Raw genomic sequence first — 24,222 nt, 5'->3', positions numbered from 1 at the left:
GGTAAAGGATTGTGTTTTACAAGTTTCTCTTTCCTAGCAAGTGTTAACAAAGATTCACAGCTTTTTGAGTACAAATTAATTAACGAAGAAGAAACACAAGTTCACAAAATATGAAATTGATTACCATCAGTAGTTTCGATGAACCCCACCTGTCATTTTGAATAGTTAAAGCAAGCATTTTAAACATAAAAAAATCATACAAAAGACATTCATTATCTGAAGGAAACATGTAAGTAAAAATATATATAATTTATATATTTTTCTCAGGCAAAAAGAGAAAGTTATATTTTTGTTTCCTGGTGTGTTTTGAAATTATTTTTTTCTTCAATTTAAGATTCTTTTAAGTCTTGGTGACTCTGACTTTGGGAGTAGATTGTTTTTTAATACGTTACAATATATATTTATATATTTTAGTTTTGAAAAGAGGAAAGTATTGTTACATTCACATGCCTATCTGCAGGAGAGAAGTATTGTTAAATTCACTTGCCTATCTGCATGAGAGAAGTATTGTTACATTCACATGCCTATCTGCAGGTTTCTATCTCTGTTCTGTACATATATTGACAAACTAACACTCAGTTATAGTATCTTTATTTTAATGAGGATATAAATGTTCCTCAAAAAATGAGAAATACACACGGAGGTTCATGCCCACTTACAAGTTGTATCAGTAAACAGTTACTACTTCTATCAGCAAGTAGTTCATGACCACTCACAAGTTGTATCAGTAAACAGTTACAACTTCTATCAGTAAGTAGTTCATGACCACTCACAAGTTGTATCAGTAAACAGTTACTACTTCTATCAGTAAACAGTTACAACTTCTATCAGTAAGTAGTTCATGACCACTCACAAGTTGTATCAGTAAACAGTTACTACTTCTATCAGTAAACAGTTACAACTTCTATCAGTAAGTAGTTCATGACCACTCACAAGTTGTATCAGTAAACAGTTACTACTTCTATCAGTAAACAGTTACTACTTCTATCAGTAAACAGTTACTACTTCTATCAGTAAGTAGTTCATGACCACTTACAAGTTGTATCAGTAAACAGATACTACTTCTATCAGTAAACAGTTACTACTTCTATCAGTAAACAGTTACTACTAGTATCAAGAGTTCATTAAACAGATAAAACAGTTACTACTTGTATCACTAGTTCATTAAACAGTTGCTACTTGTATCAGGATTCCATTAAGCAGATAATAGTTGCAATGGGTGTTTGGTAAACAGTTACTGGTTGTATTCCTTGTGTAAAAGACACATGAGGATTCTAAGAGTTTGTAGAACAGTTACTTGCTGGATAAATTAGTTTGTTATACCATGTTTTCATTACATGAAACTAGAGTTCTTATATTGATGTAGGTATAGTAGGAAATCTTGGGCACAAGGTACAGTTATTGTATTGCTGTAACTATAATGTACATATATTAGGAAATCTTGGGCCACAAGGCACAGTTATTGTATTGCTCTAATTATAATGTACATATATTAGGAAATATTGGTCCACAAGGTAAGTTATTGTATTGATGTAATTATAATGTACATATATTAGGAAATCTTGGGCCACAAGGCACAGTTATTGTATTGCTGTAATTATAATGTACATATATTAGGAAATATTGGTCCACAAGGTAAGTTATTGTATTGATGTAATTATAATGTACATATATTAGGAAATCTTGGGCCACAAGGCACAGTTATTGTATTAAAGTAATTATAATGTACATATATTAGGAAATCTTGGGCCATAAGGCACAGTTATTGTATTGATGTAATTATAATGTATATATATTAGGAAATCTTGGGCCACAAGGCACAGTTATTGTATTGATGTAATTATAATGTACATATATTAGGAATTCTTGGGCCACAAGGCTCAGTAATTGTATTGATGTAATTATAATGTACATATATTAGGAATTCTTGGGCCACAAGGTACAGTTATTGTATTGATGTAATTATAATGTACCTATATTAGGAATTCTTGGGCCACAAGGTACAGTTATTGTATTGATGTAATTATAATGTACATATATTAGGAATTCTTGGGCCACAAGGTACAGTTATTGTATTGATGTAATTATAATGTACATATATTAGAAATTCTTGGGCCACAAGGTACAATTATTGTATTGATGTAATTATAATGTACATATATTAGGAAATTTTGGGCCACAAGCTACAATTATTTTATTGATGTAATTATAATGTACATATATTAAGAAATCTTGGTCTACAAGGTACAGTTACTGTATTGATGTAATTATAATGTACACATATTAGGAAATCTTGGACCACAAGGTACAGTTACTGTATTGATGCAATTATAATGTACATATATTAGGAAATTTTGGGCCACAAGGTACAGTTATTGTATTGATGTAATTATAATGTACATATATTAGGAATTCTTGGGCCACAAGGTACAGTTATTGTATTGATGTAATTATAATGTACATATATTAGGAAATCTTGGGCCACAAGGTAATGGTTATTGTATTTATGTAATTATAATGTACATATATTAGGAAATCTTAAATACATGGTACAGTTATTGTATTGATGTAATTATAATGTATATATATTAGGAAATCTTGGGCCACAAGGTACAGTTATTGTATTGATGTAATTATAATGTACATATATTAGGAAATCTTGGGCCACAAGGTACAATTATTGTATTGATGTAATTATAATGTACATATATTAGGAAATCTTGGGCCACAAGGTACACTTATTGTATTGATGTATTTATAATGTACATATATTAGAAAATCTTGGGCCACAAGGTACAGTTATTGTATTTATGTAATTATAATGTACATATATTAGGAAATCTTGGGCCACAAGTTACAGTTATTGTATTGATGTAATTATAATTTACATATATTAGGAAATCTTGGGCCACAAGGTACAATTATTTTATTGATGTAATTATAATGTACATATATTAAGAAATCTTGGTCTACAAGGTACAGTTACTGTATTGATGTAATTATAATGTACACATATTAGGAATTCTTGGGCCACAAGGCTCAGTAATTGTATTGATGTAATTATAATGTACATATATTAGGAATTCTTGGGCCACAAGGTACAGTTATTGTATTGATGTAATTATAATGTACATATATTAGGAATTCTTGGGCCACAAGGTACAGTTATTGTATTGATGTAATTATAATGTACATATATTAGGAATTCTTGGGCCACAAGGTACAGTTATTGTATTGATGTAATTATAATGTACATATATTAGAAATTCTTGGGCCACAAGGTACAATTATTGTATTGATGTAATTATAATGTACATATATTAGGAATTCTTGGGCCACAAGTTACAATTATTGTATTGATGTAATTATAATGTACATATATTAGGAAATCTTGGGCCACAAGGTACAATTATTTTATTGATGTAATTATAATGTACATATATTAAGAAATCTTGGTCTACAAGGTACAGTTACTGTATTGATGTAATTATAATGTACACATATTAGGAAATCTTGGGCCACAAGGTACAGTTACTGTATTGATGCAATTATAATGTACATATATTAGGAAATTTTGGGCCACAAGGTACAGTTATTGTATTGATGTAATTATAATGTACATATATTAGGAATTCTTGGGCCAAATACAAGGTACAGTTATTGTATTGATGTAATTATAATGTACATATATTAGAATTTCTTGGGCCACAAGGTACAGTTATTTTATTGATGTATTTATAATGTACATATATTAGGAAATCTTGGGCCACAAGGTACAGTTATTGTATTTATGTAATTATAATGTACATATATTAGGAAATCTTGGGCCACATGGTACAGTTATTGTATTGATGTAATTATAATGTACATATATTAGGAATTCTTGGTCTACAAGGTACAGTTATTGTATTGATGTAATTACAATGTACATATATCAGGAAATCTTGGGCCACATGGTACAGTTATTGTATTGATGTAATTATAATGTACATATATTAGGAAATCTTGGGCCACAAGGTACAGTTACTGTATTGATGTAATTATAATGTACACATATTAGGAAATCTTGGGCCACAAGGTACAGTTACTGTATTGATGTAATTATAATGTACATATATTAGGAAATCTTGGGCCACAAGGTACACATATTGTATTGATGTATTTATAATGTACATATATTAGGAAATCTTGGGCCACAAGGTACAGTTATTGTATTGATGTAATTATAATTTACATATATTAGGAAATCTTGGGCCACAAGGTACAATTATTTTATTGATGTAATTATAATGTACATATATTAAGAAATCTTGGTCTAGAAGGTACAGTTACTGTATTGATGTAATTATAATGTACACATATTAGGAAATCTTGGGCCACAAGGCACAGTTATTGTATTGATGTAATTATAATGTACATATATTAGGAATTCTTAAATACAAGGTACAGTTATTGTATTGATGTAATTATAATGTACATATATTAGAATTCTTGGGCCACAAGGTACAGTTATTGTATTGATGTAATTATAATGTACATATATCAGGAAATCTTAAATACATGGTACAGTTATTGTATTGATGTAATTATAATGTACATATATTAGAATTTTTAAATACAAGGTACAGTTATTTTATTGATGTAATTATAATGTACATATATCAGGAAATCTTAAATACATGGCACAGTTATTGTATTGATGTAATTATAATGTACATATATTAGGAAATCTTGGGCCACAAGGTACAGTTATTTTATTGATGTAATTATAATGTACATATATTAAGAAATCTTGGTCTACAAGGTACAGTTACTGTATTGATGTAATTATAATGTACACATATTAGGAAATCTTGGGCCACAAGGTGCAGTTACTGTATTGATGTAATTATAATGTACATATATTAGGAAATCTTGGGCCACAAGGTACAGTTATTGTATTGATGTAATTATAATGTACATATATTAGGAATTCTTGGGCCACAAGGTACAGTTATTGTATTGATGTAATTATAATGTACATATATTAGGAATTCTTGGTCTACAATGTACAGTTATTGTATTGATGTAATTATAATGTACATATATTAGGAAATCTTGGGCCATAAGGCACAGTTATTGTATTGATGTAATTATAATGCACATATATTAGGAATTCTTGGGCCACAAGGTACAATTATTGTATTGATGTAATTATAATGTACATATATTAGGAAATCTTGGGCCACAAGGTACAGTTACTGTATTGATGTAATTATAATGTACACATATTAGGAAATCTTGGGCCACAAGGTACAGTTACTGTATTGATGTAATTATGATGTACATATATTAGGAAATCTTAAATACAAGGTACAGTTATTGTATTGATGTAATTATAATGTACATATATTAGGAAATCTTGGGCCACAAGTTACAGTTATTGTATTGATGTAATTATAATGTACATATTTTAGGAAATATTGAGCCACAAGGTACAGTTATTGTATTGATGTAATTATAATGTACATATATTATGAATTCTTGGGCCACAAGGTACAGTTATTGTTTTGATGTAATTATAATGTACATATATTAGGAATTCTTGGGCCACAAGGTACAGTTATTGTATTGATGTAGGTGCAATGGGAAATCATGGTAGCAGATTTGTTCTAAATTTGTAGTGGAACAAAGGACACAGAATTATATTCTTCTTACCAAGACTTATGAGAATCTCTCTCGTTTACCGATATAAGTTTCTAGTTAAAGTAGATATCTGTCTGAAGGTTTTTAACAACAGCACAAAATGTATCACAGGTTTTCTCTTTGCTTGTGTTCAGCCAAACATCGAAAAACTGTGTTAGAAAGAAACACCCAGGTTTACTGCATCTGTTGTGTGAGTCGAAATGAAAGATAGATACAGCTTATATAGTCATTTAGATTAAGAAACTCAGACTCAAGATGAGATAAACAATCCTGGAATTTTGACAAGACGAACCTATATCGACAACTTTATCAGGTATTTATAATTTCTTTATTTTTTGAGACTCCTACAAATTACGGAGATTTTGAAAATGATGGATAGAAATACTTCAGAAATCGTTTTGCTGCTTTAGTTATATTTCATACGGTGAAGATTCCTTGTTCGGAACTCGTTTGGAACGCTTCCAGTCTCATTACTTCGGCTGGCAAAAAGTAATTCAAACTGAAACTCCAGCATGTGCATCATATCTAAACTAAACATGAAACGGATCTGAACATTATAGATGTAAGTGTTTTCGAACATCAACGGTGAAAGGAAATCTTTTAATATTAAATACATTTTATTATTGAGCAGTTGTCGCGAGGATGTTTTAAAGACATTGTTGTGGGGGCCACCCTTATTGTTACACACCCTGTTATATTGTGTTGAGTAAAATAATGATAAACTTTGAAACAACACAGCGATCTCTGGAGGCCACTTTAGGAAACAGATCTGAAGTGCTCTAAGAAACTGAATAATACATCGATGTAATTTCAAGATTTCTTCAAAACCTATTAAGTAAATCATCTGGAATTGAAACAAATGGCTTATTTGACAGCACATTTTCTGTTTCTACATCTGAACAAGTACAGCTTATAGTGGTTTCACACAGATCCCAGAACCGTTGTTTCAACACAACAGAAGGAAATACAACAGTAACAATTTAGGAAAAACTGTTACAAATATTTTTGTAAACGTTACCGTTTTGTTTAATGTTTTCCATCGCTTTTTTTCCAATAAAACAATAATACGAATATGTTCACTTGAAAATCAGGTACGTTTTTACACTACAGTTTACTGTCAACGCACAGGTGTCACTTGTTCAGTCTAACTGGTTCTTATAAAGGTTACAAACGTTTTAATATATATTATACTACAACTCGCTTCAATCTCGTCAATTTATAAACAGTAATGACGAGAAATTCACCTGAAGTAAAAATATATCTCAGGACGACTGGTACTAACTGGTACTAACACTTAGAGCAAAGAACAACGTATTGACCTTCTAAGTTCATCTTCAGGTTAACAAAGAGAGAGTTTACAAATGACCGTTGCCGGGAACATGTCTTAGGGACGAGAGGGTAAACGGGTACCAATTCTTTTAATTTGTTTAAACATCGGACAAACTGTTGGTAGTACCCATTGTTTAGTTTGTTTAAACATCGGACAAACTGTTGGTAGTACCCATTGTTTTAGTTTGTTTAAACATCGGACAAACTGTTGGTAGTACCCATTGTTTTAGTTTGTTTAAACATCGGACAAACTGTTGGTAGTACCCATTGTTTTAGTTTGTTTAAACATCGGACAAACTGTTGGTAGTACCCATTGTTTAGTTTGTTTAAACATCGGACAAACTGTTGGTAGTACCCATTGTTTAGTTTGTTTAAACATCGGACAAACTGTTGGTAGTACCCATTGTATTAGTTTGTTTAAACATCGGACAAACTGTTGGTAGTACCCATTGTTTTAGTTTGTTTAAACATCGGACAAACTGTTGGTAGTACCCATTGTTTAGTTTGTTTAAACATCGGACAAACTGTTGGTAGTACCCATTGTTTTAGATTGTTTAAACATTGGACAAACTGTTGGTAGTACCCATTGTTTTAGTTTGTTTAAACATCGGACAAACTGTTGGTAGTACCCATTGTTTTAGTTTGTTTAAACATCGGACAAACTGTTGGTGGTACCCATTGTTTTAGTTTGTTTAAACATCGGAAAAACTGTTGGTAGTACCCATTGTTTAGTTTGTTTAAACATCGGACAAACTGTTGGTAGTACCCATTGTTTTAGTTTGTTTAAACATCGGACAAACAGTTGGTAGTACCCATTGTTTAGTTTGTTTAAACATCGGACAAACTGTTGGTAGTACCCATTGTTTTAGTTTGTTTAAACATCGGACAAACTGTTGGTAGTACCCATTGTTTTAGTTTGTTTGAACAGCAAACGTACAATTAGAAGTATCTATTGTTTCAGTTTGTTTAAACTGTAGACGTACAATTGGTAGTATCCATTGTTTTAGTTTGTTTAAACAGCAGACGTACAATTGGTAGTATCCATTGTTTTAGTTTGTTTAAACAGCAGTCGTACAATTAGCAGTACCCATTGTTTTAATTTATTGAAACAGCAGACGTATAGTTATTAGTACCCATTGTTTTAGTTTCTTTAAACAACAGACGTATAGTTATTAGTACCCATTGTTTTAGTTTCTTTAAACAACAGACGTATAGTTATTAGTACCCATTGTTTTAGTTTCTTTAAACAACAGACGTATAGTTATTAGTACCCATTGTTTTAGTTTCTTTAAACAACAGACGTATAGTTATTAGTACCCATTGTTTTGGTTTCTTTAAACAACAGACGTATAGTTATTAGTACCCATTGTTTTAGTTTCTTTAAACAACAGACGTACAGTTTGTAGTACCCATTGTTTTAGTTTGTGTAAACAACAGACATACAGTTTGTAGTACCCATTGTTTTGGTTTCTTCAAACAACAGACGAACAGTTTGTAGTACCCATTATTTTAGTTTCTATAAACAACAGACGTACAATTTGTAGTACCCATTGTTTTAGTTTGTGTAAACAACAGACATACAGTTTGTAGTACCCCTTATTTAAGTTTCTTTAAACAACAGACGTAAAATTTGCAGTACCCACTGTTTTAGTTTCTTTAAACAACAGACTACAGTTTGTATTACCCATTATTTTAGTTGGTTTAAACAGCAGACGTACAATTAGTAGTATCCATTGTTTTAGTTTCTTTAAACCTCATGTGTTCTTTACGAGTTACACGTTGCTTCAATTTGTTTAAATCGAATTGGATACTTTCTTCCTTTAATGGTTTTATGTGTTCACGTATGAATATGTATGTATGTAGGTAGACAGTGGATTCGGTATAAGTGTTGAGTTACAAGCAACAGCCTGAAGTGATTAGTTGGTGATGGATCCTTTGTATTTGAAACACGTTTTGGAACCGATAAAGTAATTTCCAGTTTAAACGAAAACACTCTCCTTCGTTATCACGTTTTTAGGTATTTTTTTCTACTCTGTTGATATTGAACGATTCTAATGGCATGATCATTACACTTGATAAGTTAAAGCCATAAAACATTCAATTTGAAGTCGAACGTAATCTAGAGATATAGACTTTTCTGTTTTGTTTTTTCACTTTCTGTACGAAGCTACTCGACCCTAATTGACAAATTATAGATTAGAGAAAAGAATGTTAGTCAACATCACTGCCCGCCAACTGTTACATACTTCTTTATAAATTAATAGCAGGAAATTTAAGGTTAACCAACACATTGTAACCCCAATACGAGTGAGGGGGCATTTATCTTTCGTAACAGGATTCGAACTTATGACTTGCATACTGCGAACACAACGCTCTAACGATGAACCATGGCAGGCCCTTACTGTTAAAATAAAAACTCGTTTAAATATGAGTTAGAGATTCTTTAAACAAAAGAGTTTTGAACAGGAAATCTTTGTTTTAAACGTTGAATTAAAACTTGTATAAAGCGAAATATACTTGAACGTAGTAAGCATGCCTGTTTGTAAATTGATGGATCCAAGGTTCACACACACTTAACACACCGTTATAGATGAGACATTGTATTTGTTTTTTCTGTTAACGTAGTTAGCATGCCTGTTTGTAAATTGATGGATCCAAGGTTCATACACACTTAACACACCGTTATAGATGAGACATTGTATTTGTTTTCCTGTTAACGTAGTTAGCATGCCTGTTTGTAAATTGATGGATCCAAGGTTCACACACACTTAACACACCGTTATAGATGAGACATTGTATTTGTTTTCCTGTTAATGTAGTTAGCATGCCTGTTTGTAAATTGATGGATCCAAGGTTCACACACACTTAACACACCGTTTAGATGAGACATTGTATTTGTTTTCCTGTTAACGTAGTTAGCATGCCTGTTTGTAAATTGATGGATCTCAGGTTCACACACACTTAACACACCGTTATAGATGAGACATTGTATTTGTTTTCCTGTTAACGTAGTTAGCATGTCTGTTTGTAAATTGATGGATCCAAGGTTCACACACACTTAACACACCGTTATAGATGAGACATTGTATTTGTTTTTTCTGTTAACGTAGTTAGCATGCCTGTTTGTAAATTGATGGATCTCAGGTTCACACACACTTAACACACCGTTATAGATGAGACATTGTATTTGTTTTCCTGTTAACGTAGTTAGCATGCCTGTTTGTAAATTGATGGATCCAAGGTTCACTCACACTTAACACACCGTTATAGATGAGACATTGTATTTGTTTTTCTGGTAACGTAGTTAGCATGTCTGTTTGTAAATTGATGGATCCAAGGTTCACACACACTTAACACACCGTTATTGATGAGACATTGTATTTGTTTTCCTGTTAAAACTAACCGTGACTGTTACTTGGTTGATGTCTGTGGTCAGCATGTCTGGGTCTGAGGTTCGTTAATCTGTTTTATTTGTTGTTCAGATCGAACTAATAAAATATCAAATCTGGTATTACAATACTGACCAACATTTTCATTTTGTTATCCATTTTGTTACACTCACACACCTACATATGATCCAACTTGTACATTCACAAAGATTATTATCTGGATTATATCTTATTCTGTTCAGAGTAATCCGTAGACAGATCCTATAAATAAATTCACTAAAACATGAAATAACTAGAAATGTAATACCTCCCATTTGTAGATGGTCCTGTTCTTTTGTTATTGACTAGAGGAGTGACAGTCAGTAGCACATGACACGACAAGGGTTGAGTTAGTGACAAAAGGAGACACAATCAGTAGTACACAAAACGACAATGGTTGTGTTTGTGATAAAAGGAGAGACAGTCATTAGCACATAACACGACAATGGTTTTGTTAGAGACCAGAGGAGAGCCAGCTAGAAGCACATGACACAATAACAAGGTTTTCGTCAAAACTTTAAACCGAATAGCAGGACTGATTGTGATTTCTATGACGCACTTACAGATGAATGTACAGAACGTTTTGTATCCCATTCTGAATGGGTCACATATATTCCTCTCCAAGTTCCTTCACTCGTAGCATCTTGGGAATACAAAGCCTGTCGTTGCCTGCCTTATTTCAAACCTACATATGTTTTAAGTCACGTATTTCTATCTTCTTCATCCATACCACAATTTATACCCCAAGTAACTAACTTTCTAACTGCTAATTATAAGTAACTAACTGACTCTATAACTGCCAGTTTTGCTATGTGGTATGAAGAAACCAGACAATAAAATGGTGATATATGTAATTCAACACAAACCAGATTTACATGACATAAGTCTGGTGATCATGTTTATATATATGTAATTCAACACAAACCAGACTTACATGACACAAGTCTGGTGATCATGTTTATATATATATGTAATTCAACAGACAACACAAACCAGACTTACTTGACACAAGTCTGGTGATCATGTTTATATATATGTAATTCAACACAAACCAGATTTACATGACACAAGTCTGGTGATCATGTTTATATACATGTAATTCAACACAAACCAGATTTACATGACACAAGTCTGGTGATCATGTTTATATACATGTAATTCAACAGACAGCACAAACCAGACTTACTTGACACAAGTCTGGTGATCATGTTTATATACATGTAATTCAATAGACAACACAAACCAGACTTACTTGACACAAGTCTGGTGATCATGTTTATATACATGTAATTCAACAGACAACACAAACCAGATTTACATGACACAAGTCTGGTGATCATGTTTATATACATGTAATTCAACAGACAACACAAACCAGACTTACTTGACACAAGTCTGGTGATCATGTTTATATACATGTAATTCAATAGACAACACAAACCAGACTTACTTTACACAAGTCTGGTGATCATGTTTATATACATGTAATTCAACAGACAACACAAACCAGACTTACTTGACACAAGTCTGGTGATCATGTTTATATACATGTAATTCAATAGACAACACAAACCAGACTTACTTGAAACAAGTCTGGTGATCATGTTTATATACATGTAATTCAACAGACAACACAAACCAGACTTACTTGACACAAGTCTGGTGATCATGTTTATATACATGTAATTCAATAGACAACACAAACCAGACTTACTTGAAACAAGTCTGGTGATCATGTTTATATACATGTAATTCAACAGACAACACAAACCAGACTTACTTGACACAAGTCTGGTGATCATATTTATATTCTTTGTAATTACACAAAAGTAATGACTACAAGCTTACACACTTTCTTAATTATCAAATTCACTACTTATGTTACAACATTCGTTACTGGTAGTGTACACATATTACATTGTGTTGAGTAGACTAAATTTGACTTGTTTTCACACCATTCCTTACTGGTAGTGTACATAAAATAGAATGTGTTGAGTGGACTTATTTCGACTTGTTTTCACACCATTCGTTACTGGTAGTGTACACATATTACATTGTGTTGAGTAGACTAAATTTGACTTGTTTTCACACCATTCGTTACTGGTAGTGTACATAAAATACATTGTGTTGAGTGGACTTATTTCGACTTGTTTTCACACCATTCGTTACTGGTAGTGTACATATAAAATATATTGTGTTGAGAAGACTTAATTTGACTTGTTTTTACAACATTCGTTACTGATAGTGTGCACATATTTTAACTTATAAAATCATAACTTTATGTTTTGTTTGTTGCAACACTCAGAACGAGCAAGTGGCCAGAAATATTATATTTAATAACTGATTGCCTAAGTGAACACAGAGGGTACTCCAGCGACAAATAATGGGATGGATTACAAATTGTAATAGAATATTTAGTTTATCGTTTTTAATATGGTTTATGTGTTGTCTGAAACCCTATTAAAAGTACAAGGTAAAAGGAAAGAACTGTTCCTGAATCCGATGGTGATTCTAGTATTACATAATGACAAAACTTCTTTAATTAAAACGTCATAGAACGATTTATTAACCTCATAATTAGCAAAAAGAAAATTATTTTTTTATCCGAAATGTACAAAAATATATTTTATTATTCTGATGATCTATCACAAACTCCACCAAAAGTGAAATTATAAGAAATAAAAAAAACACAGATAAGGAGTTGAGTTAAACAAGTTATTCCTTTTACCTTTCTTCGACGCTCGAAAACTGTCCTGTTTAGGAATGTACTTAATGTCATAAACTAAGCTTGTATTTGGTAGAATTGTTCGATCCTTGTTGATTCGATAAACAGCATACTTGAAAGCTAGTTCTATTGGACTGTTCTTCTGACTGTCAAGAAATAAAGCACCTGCAAAGATGAAAAAAACAACACAATAAGTTGGTAGGTACATACAACAATATAAGAATAAATCAATTGGTACTTAACAACAATGTAAGAATAAATCGCTAAGTACATATAACAATGTAAGAATAAACCACTAGGTAGTTAACAACAATGTATGAATATATCACCAGGTACTTACAACAATGTAACAATAAATCACAATGTTCACACAACAATGTATAAATCAATTGGTAGTTAACAGCAATGTAAGAATAAATCACTAGGTACTTACAACAATGTAATAATAACTCACTAGGTATTTAACAACAATGTAACAATAAATCACAATGTTCATACAACAATGTAATAATAACTCACTAGGTATTTAACAACAATGTAACAATAAATCACAATGTTCATACAACAATGTAAGAATAAATCAATTGGTACTTAACAGCAATGTAAGAATAAATCAGTAGGTACTTACAACAATGTAAGAATAAATCAGTAGGTACTTACAACAATGTAAGAATAAATCGCTAGATATATATAACAATGTAAGAATAAATCAGTAGGTACTTACAACAGTGTAATAATAACTCACTAGGTATTTAACAACAATGTAACAATAAATCACAATGTTCATACAACAATGTAAGAATAAATCAATTGGTACTTAACAGCAATGTAAGAATAAACCACTAGGTACTTAACAACAATGTATGAATAAACCACTAGGTACTTACAACAATGTACGAATAAATCAGTAGGTACTTACAACAATGTAAGAATAAATCGCTAGATATATATAACAATGTAAGAATAAATCAGTAGATACTTACAACAATGTAAGAATAAATCAGTAGGTACTTACAACGATGTAAGAATAAATCGCTAGATATATATAACAATGTAAGAATAAGTCAGTAGGTACTATTTTCATGAATGAATTGTAACTTAAGATATTGATGTATCGCTGGTTCAGATATGTAAATCATGTCAGAATGACATAGAGTGCAAGTAAGAAATTGAAGTAAGTTTGAGACAGTAAAGGTAAACTACATGATTAACAGGTCGTTTTGCGTAATTTCTCAAGTGAAAATTTAGTTTGTATTGTAATAACAGAAATAAAGGAGAAATTATTCCTCTAGTCAGTTTGGTTCTATGGTAGTAACTTAACTAGCACTTATGGACTTTAAACAAGAAGAGAATTAATTATATAGCTAGTAAATGAAGTCTGGTAGCTTAGAGTTTGTTTGTTTAGAATTTCGCATAAAGCCACACGAGAACTTTTTGCACTACCCATAACCAATTTAGCAGTGTAAGACTAGAGAAGCGATAGATTTATTATTTACACTTTATATATATTTCTTACTATTAAGATAAAGATAATAATAGGACTTTATCTCCTCTAATCGACAGACATCCTGCATCTTTCTAAATACGTGTTTTAATAACATACATACTTATTACATTAGTCCTTTATATCCATAACCACCAAACAAAATTTATAGTTATTTCTTAGTAATTAGAGTTATATTTCAATCAATGTTTTTTTAATAACTTCAGTTGAACTGCATGACAAAATAAATTCAATAAATTACAAGTGTGATATGAATTGTGAAAAAAATTACACTACCATTTCATGATAACAGACTAAACAGTATAGGGTAACACATCTAGTTCTGTTATTTTATTACCTGCTTTGGTAAGCTGTTTTAATCTAAACATTTGTTTGGTAGAGGGAGCTAATCATTACGTCATAATCTGGTTGTTACCTGTAATGAGTCTAAAACAAGTAACGAAAGATATTTATACCAGTGAAGTGAACGATTGCATCAATGAAATATTCGGTTGAGATGGAATAGTGAGTTAATACTGTTTTTAGTTAATCAGTCAGAGTGCTTGTTATCCATAGGACAGCGACAGAATTCTGCATGAAAGTTTATAAGACAGGCATACGTTAAGATATTGTTTAATGAGTTAGGTTTACAACGTAGCCTGTATTTTAGCAAACGTTGTTGAACAAATATCGTGCTGGGAACTATACCTTAGATAATCTTTTAACAAATAATCCATGAGAACCCTCCTAATAATATAATACTTTATAACAACACAGTTAACGTATAGTATGTATCCCCATATTTCGACCCGAACTGTTACATCTGAGAAAGAAGTTTCACCAAAAATGTAAGCCAGAGGAAAAAACATGAAAAACGAACAAGTTTGATTTGTTTTGAATCTCGCCCAAAGCTAAATGAGGGCTATCTGTGCTAGTCGTCCCTAATTTAGCAGTGTAAGACTAGAGGGAAGGCAGCTAGTCATCACCACCCACCGCCAACTCTTGGGTTACTCTTTTACCAACGAATAGTGGGATTGACCGTGACATTATAACGCCCCTACGGCTGAAAGGGCGAGCATGTTTGGTATGACGGGGATTCGAACCCACGACCCTGAGATTATGAGTCGAACGCCTTAACCCACCTGGCCATGCCAGGCCAAGAAAAACGATTAAATCTGACACTGTGTTCGGCCCGGCATGGCCAAGCGTGTTAAGGCGTGCGACTCGCAATCCGAGGGTCGCGGGTTCGCATCCCCGTCGCGCCAAACATGCTCGCCCCTTTTAGCCGTGGGGGCGTTATAATGTTACGGTCAATCCCACTATTCTTTGGTAAAATAGTAGCCCAAGAGTTGGCGGTGGGTGGTGATGACTAGGTGCCTTCCCCCTAGTCTTACACTGCTAAATTAGGGACGGCTAGCACAGATAGCCCTCGAGTAGCTTTATTCCAAAACAAACAAACAAAAGACACTGTGTAATAATAAGTCTTACTTTAAGACCAGGAAACGATGATTATTATTTCATTAAGAATTTCGTATTTGTCTAAAATTGGTGCGTTTTTGTTAAGACCATGAAATCCGAACTAGCCTGAATAAATTGACAAAGCAGAACAATGAATTCAACTGTTCGTTTTGAAACGTGAGAGCTAAGAGTGTGTGTCATCATTCTGTGAACGTTACTGTTTGACGGTTATTGGTGAGCACAAAGTTACACATCTATGCTATGACAACAATCATCATAAACACTTGATTTTTGTAAATCAGAAAACCAGGTTGGCTCAGAAATAAATTAAAACATAAATTTAATGAAAAGCATCACAGATTTAAGAAATTTGTATTGACTTGGGTGACAGGAGATTCAAAAGTCATTTAACAAAGTTGAGAATCTTATCGGATAGTCAACGGTGGTTTCACTTAGGGAAAATCCTTCCTTACAAATCTTTTACATTCTTCGCAAATGTCATTGTTTATGTAGATGATGGTAAGGGTGTAAATTTGATGTAACTGGATTTTTAGAAAACATATGACAAGGTGGCACATAAAAGACTTGTTAACTATATATCATTAGGTGTGTGGGATACGTTAATTTATTGGACAGATGAGTGGCTTGAGAGAAGAAAGTATATGGTTGTTACAAATGGAGTTCAATCAAACTGGATTAATGTTACAAGTGGAGTACCTTAGGGTTCTATCTTTGAACCTATGCTCTTTTTGGTTTACGTTAATAACATAAATGAAAGAATGTTCTATAATTATTGAAAGCTGCTGGCGATGTTACGTCCTTGGGTGTTGCAAGCTATAAACAGGATACTGTTGACTAAAAAAAATTATTTAAATAGTGTATTGAGTTGGATAAATAAAAAGGAGATGGTTTTAACTATAACAAATGGAAGATAGTGCACATGGTTTATAATTTGAATTATAAATACACTTTAGACAGGAATAACTTTAACGGTGTCTAAAAGAAAGAGATATATTGGTGTAATAGTCAATCAGTATCTAATGACACACAAGCACCGGGCTGTTCATACAGGCAGATAAAATAGGATTGTAGGTTATATACACAGCAATATTGAATACAAGTCAATAAAGATACTAATTTCATTGTACAGGTCACTGGTAAGGCCACGTTTGGAGAATTATGTTCAGTCTTGGGCTCCTTACTTCAGTAAAGACATTGCTTTGTTGGATACTATTCAGAGAAAGGTTACATGAATGGCTCCTTGGATAGAGAGGTTGTCATATGGGGAGAGACGTAAATCTCTTATACAGTTTTAACTTGAGAAGCGAATGAGATGTAAGAGATGGTAAAGAGAATGACAGTGAGATGGATCATATTTAACAGTGAGGAGAATGATAGTCTTGATGCACCATATTAAACAGTAAAGAGAATGATAGTGTTGATGCACTATATTAAACAGTAATGAGAATGATAGTGTTGATGCACCATATTAAACAGTAAAGAAAATGATAGTGTTGATGCACCATATTAAACAGTAAAGAGAATGATAGTGTTGATGCACCATATTAAACAGTAAAGAGAATGATAGTGTTGATGCACCATATTAAACAGTAAAGAGAATGATAGTGTTGATGCACCATATTAAACAGTAAAGAGAATGATAGTGTTGATGCACCATATTAAACAGTAAAGAGAATGATAGTGTTGATGCATCATATTAAACAGTAAAGAGAATGATAGTGTTGATGCACCATATTAAACAGTAAAGAGAACGATAATGTTGATGCACCATATTAAACAGTAAAGAGAATGATAGTGTTGATGCACCATATTAAACAGTAAAGAGAATGATAGTGTTGGTGGATCATATTAAACAGTAAAGAGAATGATAGTGTTGATGCACCATATTAAACAGTAAAGAGAATGATAGTGTTGATGGATCATATTAAACAGTAAAGAGAATGATAGTGTTGATCGATCATATTAAACAGTAAAGAGAATGATAGTGTTGATGGATCATATTAAACAGTAAATAGAATGATAGTGTTGATGGATCATATCTAACTACACCTACATTACACCTATATCATGACTCTACCAGACACACTATGGATGAAGTGTATCAGAGGATAACGTTTATACTGAATCAGGTGATATGTGAGCTTATCTAAAAACAACAACATAACTTGCATATCATAAGTATGTTGGGTTTATAAACCCCATTTATTTGTACATATAGACTGGTTGATAAGGTTATTAGTTTATTACCTCACTTCATACTGTGTTATTAGTATATGTACCACACACCTACAGTTATTAGTTTATTACCTCACTTCATACTGGGTTATTAACACATGTATCACACACCTAAAGTGATTCGTTTACTACCTCACTTCATCCTGGGTTATTAACACACGTATCACACACCTAAAGTTATTAGTTTACTACCACACTTCATATTGGGTTATTAACACATGTACCACACATCTAAAGTGATTAGTTTACTTTCCCACTTCATACTGGGTTATTAACACATGTACCACACACCTAAAGTTATTAGTTTACTACCTCACTTCATACTGGGTTATTAACACATGTATCACACACCTAAAGTTATTAGTTTACTTCCCCACTTCATACAGGGTTATTAACACATGTACCACACACCTAAAGTTATTAGTTTACTTCCCCACTTCATACAGGGTTATTAACACATGTACCACACACCTAAAGTTATTAGTTTACTTCCCCACTTCATACAGGGTTATTAACACATGTATCACACACCTAAAGTTATTAGTTTACTTCCCACTTCATACAGGGTTATTAACACATGTACCACACACCTAAAGTTATTAGTTTACTTCCCACTTCATACAGGGTTATTAACACATGTACCACACACCTAAAGTTATTAGTTTACTTCCCCACTTCATACAGGGTTATTAACACATGTATCACACACCTAAAGTTATTAGTTTACTACCTCACTTCATACTGAATTATTAACACATGTACCACACACCTAAAGTTATTAGTTTACTTCCCCACTTCATACAGGGTTATTAACACATGTACCACACACCTAAAGTTATTAGTTTACTTCCCCACTTCATTCAGGGTTATTAACACATGTATCACACACCAAAAGTTATTAGTTTACTACCTCACTTTCTATTTACAGCTGGTATTATTAAAACTATTTTCAGTTGGTATTATAAAAACTATTTACAGCTGGTATTATTAAAACTATTTACAGCTGGTATTATTTAATCTATTTACAGCTGGTATTATTTAATCTATTTACAGCTGGTATTATTTGATTTACGCATTTCAACATTTAATTTATCTAATTAAAGTATTAAAATAATTTTGAAGTTTGTAATGTAGGAGGAAGTTCCTGTCTCTAAAAAAAAGTTAACATTTTCAATGAAGTTTGTAATGTAGGAGGAAGTTCCTGTCTCTAAAAGAAAGTTAACATTCTTAATGAAGTTTGTAATGTAGGAGGAAGTTCCTGTCTCTAAAAGAAAGTTAACATTCTTAATGAAGTTTGTAATGTAGGAGGAAGTTCCTGTCTCTAAAAAAAAGTTAACATTTTCAATGAAGTTTGTAATGTAGGAGGAAGTTCCTTGTTTGTAATGTAGGAAGAAGTTCCTGTCTCTAAAAGAAAGTTAACATTGTTAATGAAGTTTGTAATGTAGGAGGAAGTTCCTGTCTCTAAAAAGAAAGTTAACATTCTTAATGAAGTTTGTAATGTAGGAGGAAGTTCCTGTCTCTAAAAGAAAGTTAACATTCTTAATGAAGTTTGTAATGTAGGAGGAAGTTCCTTGTTTATAATGTAGGAGGAAGTTCCTGTCTCTAAAAGAAAGTTAACATTCTTAATGAAGTTTGTAATGTAGGAGGAAGTTCCTGTCTCTAAAAAAAAGTTAACATTTTCAATGAAGTTTGTAATGTAGGAGGAAGTTCCTTGTTTGTAATGTAGGAGGAAGTTCCTGTCTCTAAAAGAAAGTTAACATTCTTAATGAAGTTTGTAATGTAGGAGGAAGTTCCTGTCTCTAAAAGAAAGTTAACATTATTAATGAAGTTTGTAATGTAGGAGGAAGTTCCTTGTTTGTAATGTAGGAGGAAGTTCCTGTCGTTGAAAGAAAGTTAACATTGTTAATGACATAACAGATTGATATTCAATGAGTATTTTGAGTCATTCAAAATACAATTTGCAGTCCAGACGTTACTTAATTCGCAGTAACAAAATATTATTTATAATTTCAACTCCAGTTTTCCTTAAAGTTTATAGATACTGTTTGTCATGATGCTATATTCAGAGAATGGTGTTCATGCTCGTAGATTTTGTAATATAGACGTCACGAGTTTCAAACTGGGGGCGGAAGTGTGGGGAACACGGTAAGTCCATTTATCACAGAAAGAGAAATCAGTTTTAAGGCCCAGGCCTTAATGGATTGTAATGGACGTGCACGAAGGACAAAGAAACAACAGCATGACGTGTCTAGTGCCTCAAACTGTTCTTTCTTTTTTCGCTAAGTTACTTAAACCTATTTACCTTGACGGACCGACAGTCAAGGTCTCTCTATTTCTCTCCTTGCTCATGGTACATCGAGATGCATAAAAACTCCAAGAAAACATACAACTTTCATGTTATCAAATGTAATTTTGTGAAGTTTGAGCAGCTAAGGAATAATATGAGACGAGCAGTTTATTAAAAACGATATTTTATTATCATAAGTTGTGTAAACTAAAATAACACAAGTTGTGGCTAAAACTGTTTTTAAATAATTATTTTAGAAACATTGCTTTGAAGACGGGAATTCTATTTCAATAATGACCAAACCTTGTAGTATCTGATGATGAACAAACCTTGTAGTATCTGATGATGACCAAACCTTGTAGTATCTGATGATGACAGAACCTTGTAGTATCTGATGATGACCAAACCTTGTAGTATTAAATGATGACCAAACCTTGTAGTGTCTGATAATGACCTAACCTTGTAGTATCTGATGATGAACAAACCTTGTAGTGTCTGATGATGAACAAACCTTGTAGTATCTGATGATGACCAAACCTTGTAGTATCTGATGATGACAGAACCTTGTAGTATCTGATGATGACAGAACCTTGTAGTATCTGATGATGACCAAACCTTGTAGTGTCTGATGATGACCAAACCTTGTAGTATCTAATGATGACCAAACCTTATAGTGTCTCATGATGACCAAACCTTGTAGTATCTGATGATGACCAAACCTTGTAGTATCTGATGATGACCAAACCTTGTAGTGTCTGATGATGACCAAACCTTGTAGTATCTGATGATGACAGAACCCTGTAGTATCTGATGATGACAGAACCTTGTAGTATCTGATGATGACCAAACCTTGTAGTGTCTGATGATGACAGAACCCTGTAGTATCTGATGATGACAGAACCCTGTAGTATCTGATGATGACCAAACCTTGTAGTATTAAATGATGACCAAACCTTGTAGTGTCTGATGATGACCAAACCTTGTAGTGTATGATGATGACCAAACCTTGTAGTATCTGATGATGACAGAACCTTGTAGTATCTGATGATGACCAAACCTTGTAGTGTCTGATGATGACAGAACCCTGTAGTATCTGATGATGACAGAACCCTGTAGTATCTGATGATGACCAAACCTTGTAGTATTAAATGATGACCAAACCTTGTAGTGTCTGATGATGACCAAACCTTGTAGTGTATGATGATGACCAAACCTTGTAGTATCTGATGATGACAGAACCTTGTAGTGTCTGATGATGACAGAACCCTGTAGTATCTGATGATGACAGAACCCTGTAGTATCTGATGATGACCAAACCTTGTAGTATTAAATGATGACCAAACCTTGTAGTGTCTGATGATGACCAAACCTTGTAGTGTATGATGATGACCAAACCTTGTAGTATCTGATGATGACAGAACCCTGTAGTATCTGATGATGACAGAACCCTGTAGTATCTGATGATGACCAAACCTTGTAGTATTAAATGATGACCAAACCTTGTAGTGTCTGATGATGACCAAACCTTGTAGTGTATGATGATGACCAAACCTTGTAGTGTCTGATGATGACAGAACCCTGTAGTATCTGATGATGACAGAACCCTGTAGTATCTGATGATGACCAAACCTTGTAGTATTAAATGATGACCAAACCTTGTAGTGTCTGATGATGACCAAACCTTGTAGTGTATGATGATGACCAAACCTTGTAGTATCTGATGATGACAGAACCTTGTAGTATCTGATGATGACAGAACCTTGTAGTATCTGATGATGACCAAACCTTGTAGTATCTGATAATGACAGAACCCTGTAGTATCTGATGATGACCAAACCTTGTAGTATCTGATAATGACAGAACCCTGTAGTATCTGATGATGACCAAACCTTGTAGTGTCTGATGATGACCAAACCTTGTAGTGTCTGATGATGACCAAACCTTGTAGTATCTGATGATGACCAAACCTTGTAGTATCTGATGATGACCAATCCTTGTAGTGTCTGATGATGACCAAACCTTGTAGTGTCTAATGATGAACAAACCTTGTAGTATCTGATGATGACCAATCCTTGTAGTATCTGATGATGACAGAACCTTGTAGTATATAATGATGACCAAACCTTGTAGTATCTAATGATGACCAAACCTTGTAGTATCTGATGATGACCAAACCTTGTAGTATCTGATGATGACAGAACCCTGTAGTATCTGATGATGACCAAACCTTGTAGTATATAATGATGACCAAACCTTGTAGTATCTAATGATGACCAAACCTTGTAGTATCTGATAATGACAGAACCCTGTAGTATCTGATGATGACAGAACCCTGTAGTATCTGATGATGACAGAACCCTGTAGTATCTGATGATGACCAAACCTTGTAGTATTAAATGATGACCAAACCTTGTAGTATTAAATGATGACCAAACCTTGTAGTATCTAATGATGAACAAACCTTGTAGTATCTGATGATGACCAAACCTTGTAGTGTATGATGATGACCAAACCTTGTAGTATCTGATGATGACAGAACCTTGTAGTATCTGATGATGACAGAACCTTGTAGTATCTGATGATGACCAAACCTTGTAGTGTCTGATGATGACCAAACCTTGTAGTATCTGATAATGACAGAACCCTGTAGTATCTGATGATTACCAAACCTTGTAGTATCTGATGATGACCAAACCTTGTAGTGTCTGATGATGACCTAACCTTGTAGTATCTGATGATGACCAAACCTTGTAGTATCTGATGATGACCAAACCTTGTAGTATCTGATGATGACAGAACCTTGTAGTATATAATGATGACCAAACCTTGTAGTATCTGATGATGACCAAACCTTGTAGTATCTGATGATGACAGAACCTTGTAGTATATAATGATAACCAAACCTTGTAATATCTGATGATGACAGAACCTTGTAGTATCTGATGATGACCAAACCTTGTAGTATCTGATGATGACAGAACCTTGTAGTATATGATAATGACAAAACATTGTGTTATCTGAAGACAAGCAAACTTTATCGATACCTAACTAATTCCACCCGTAACAAAAAAGAGGTTCAGTTTCATAACTTGTCATATATAGTGGTATAAACGAAGCTAATCCTTTGCTTCTTTGATGATAAACTCCTTCTTGGGAAGTTCTAATTTTCACTGACATCTGTAAACCAAATCCATTCTATAATGACGGCAATGTACTTCTGAAATTTGTGGTATTTTGTGATATCTTGCAATATCATCTATTTAACAATGATGATGAGGTACATTTTCTGAAATTTGTGGTGTTTTGTGACATCATGATATCTCATACATTCAACAGCAAAAATGACGTACAACTGAAACTTGTGGAGTTCAGTGACTCATGGTACCTCATCCATTCAACAGCAAAGATGACGTACATCTGAAACTTGTGGAGTTCAGTGACTCATGGTACCTAATCCATTCAACAGCAAAGATGAAATACATCTGAAACTTGTGGTGTTTAGCGACATCATGATATCTCATCCATTCAACAATAAAGATGACGTACATCTGAAATTTGTGGAGATTAGTAA

At 33.0% G+C, this 24,222-nt stretch overlaps 1 protein-coding gene across 2 annotated transcripts in view; it reads right to left on the bottom strand.

The window, feature by feature from the left end:
- Positions 1-24,222, bottom strand: part of LOC143250404 (glutamate receptor ionotropic, kainate 2-like) — a 260,380-nt gene that overhangs the window by 192,633 nt on the left and 43,525 nt on the right. For both annotated transcript variants that reach the window (XM_076500859.1, XM_076500860.1), the window contains exon 2: positions 13,171-13,332. In XM_076500859.1, the coding sequence (XP_076356974.1) occupies positions 13,171-13,332 (162 nt within the window). The remainder of the gene's footprint in view (positions 1-13,170; positions 13,333-24,222) is intronic.

The sequence above is a fragment of the Tachypleus tridentatus genome, chromosome 5, assembly GCF_004210375.1.
Source record: "Tachypleus tridentatus isolate NWPU-2018 chromosome 5, ASM421037v1, whole genome shotgun sequence".
Classification (NCBI taxonomy): Eukaryota; Metazoa; Arthropoda; class Merostomata; order Xiphosura; family Limulidae; genus Tachypleus; species Tachypleus tridentatus.
The sequence above is the reverse complement of the archived record's forward strand: the minus strand, read 5'-3'. Positions and strand labels throughout refer to the sequence as shown.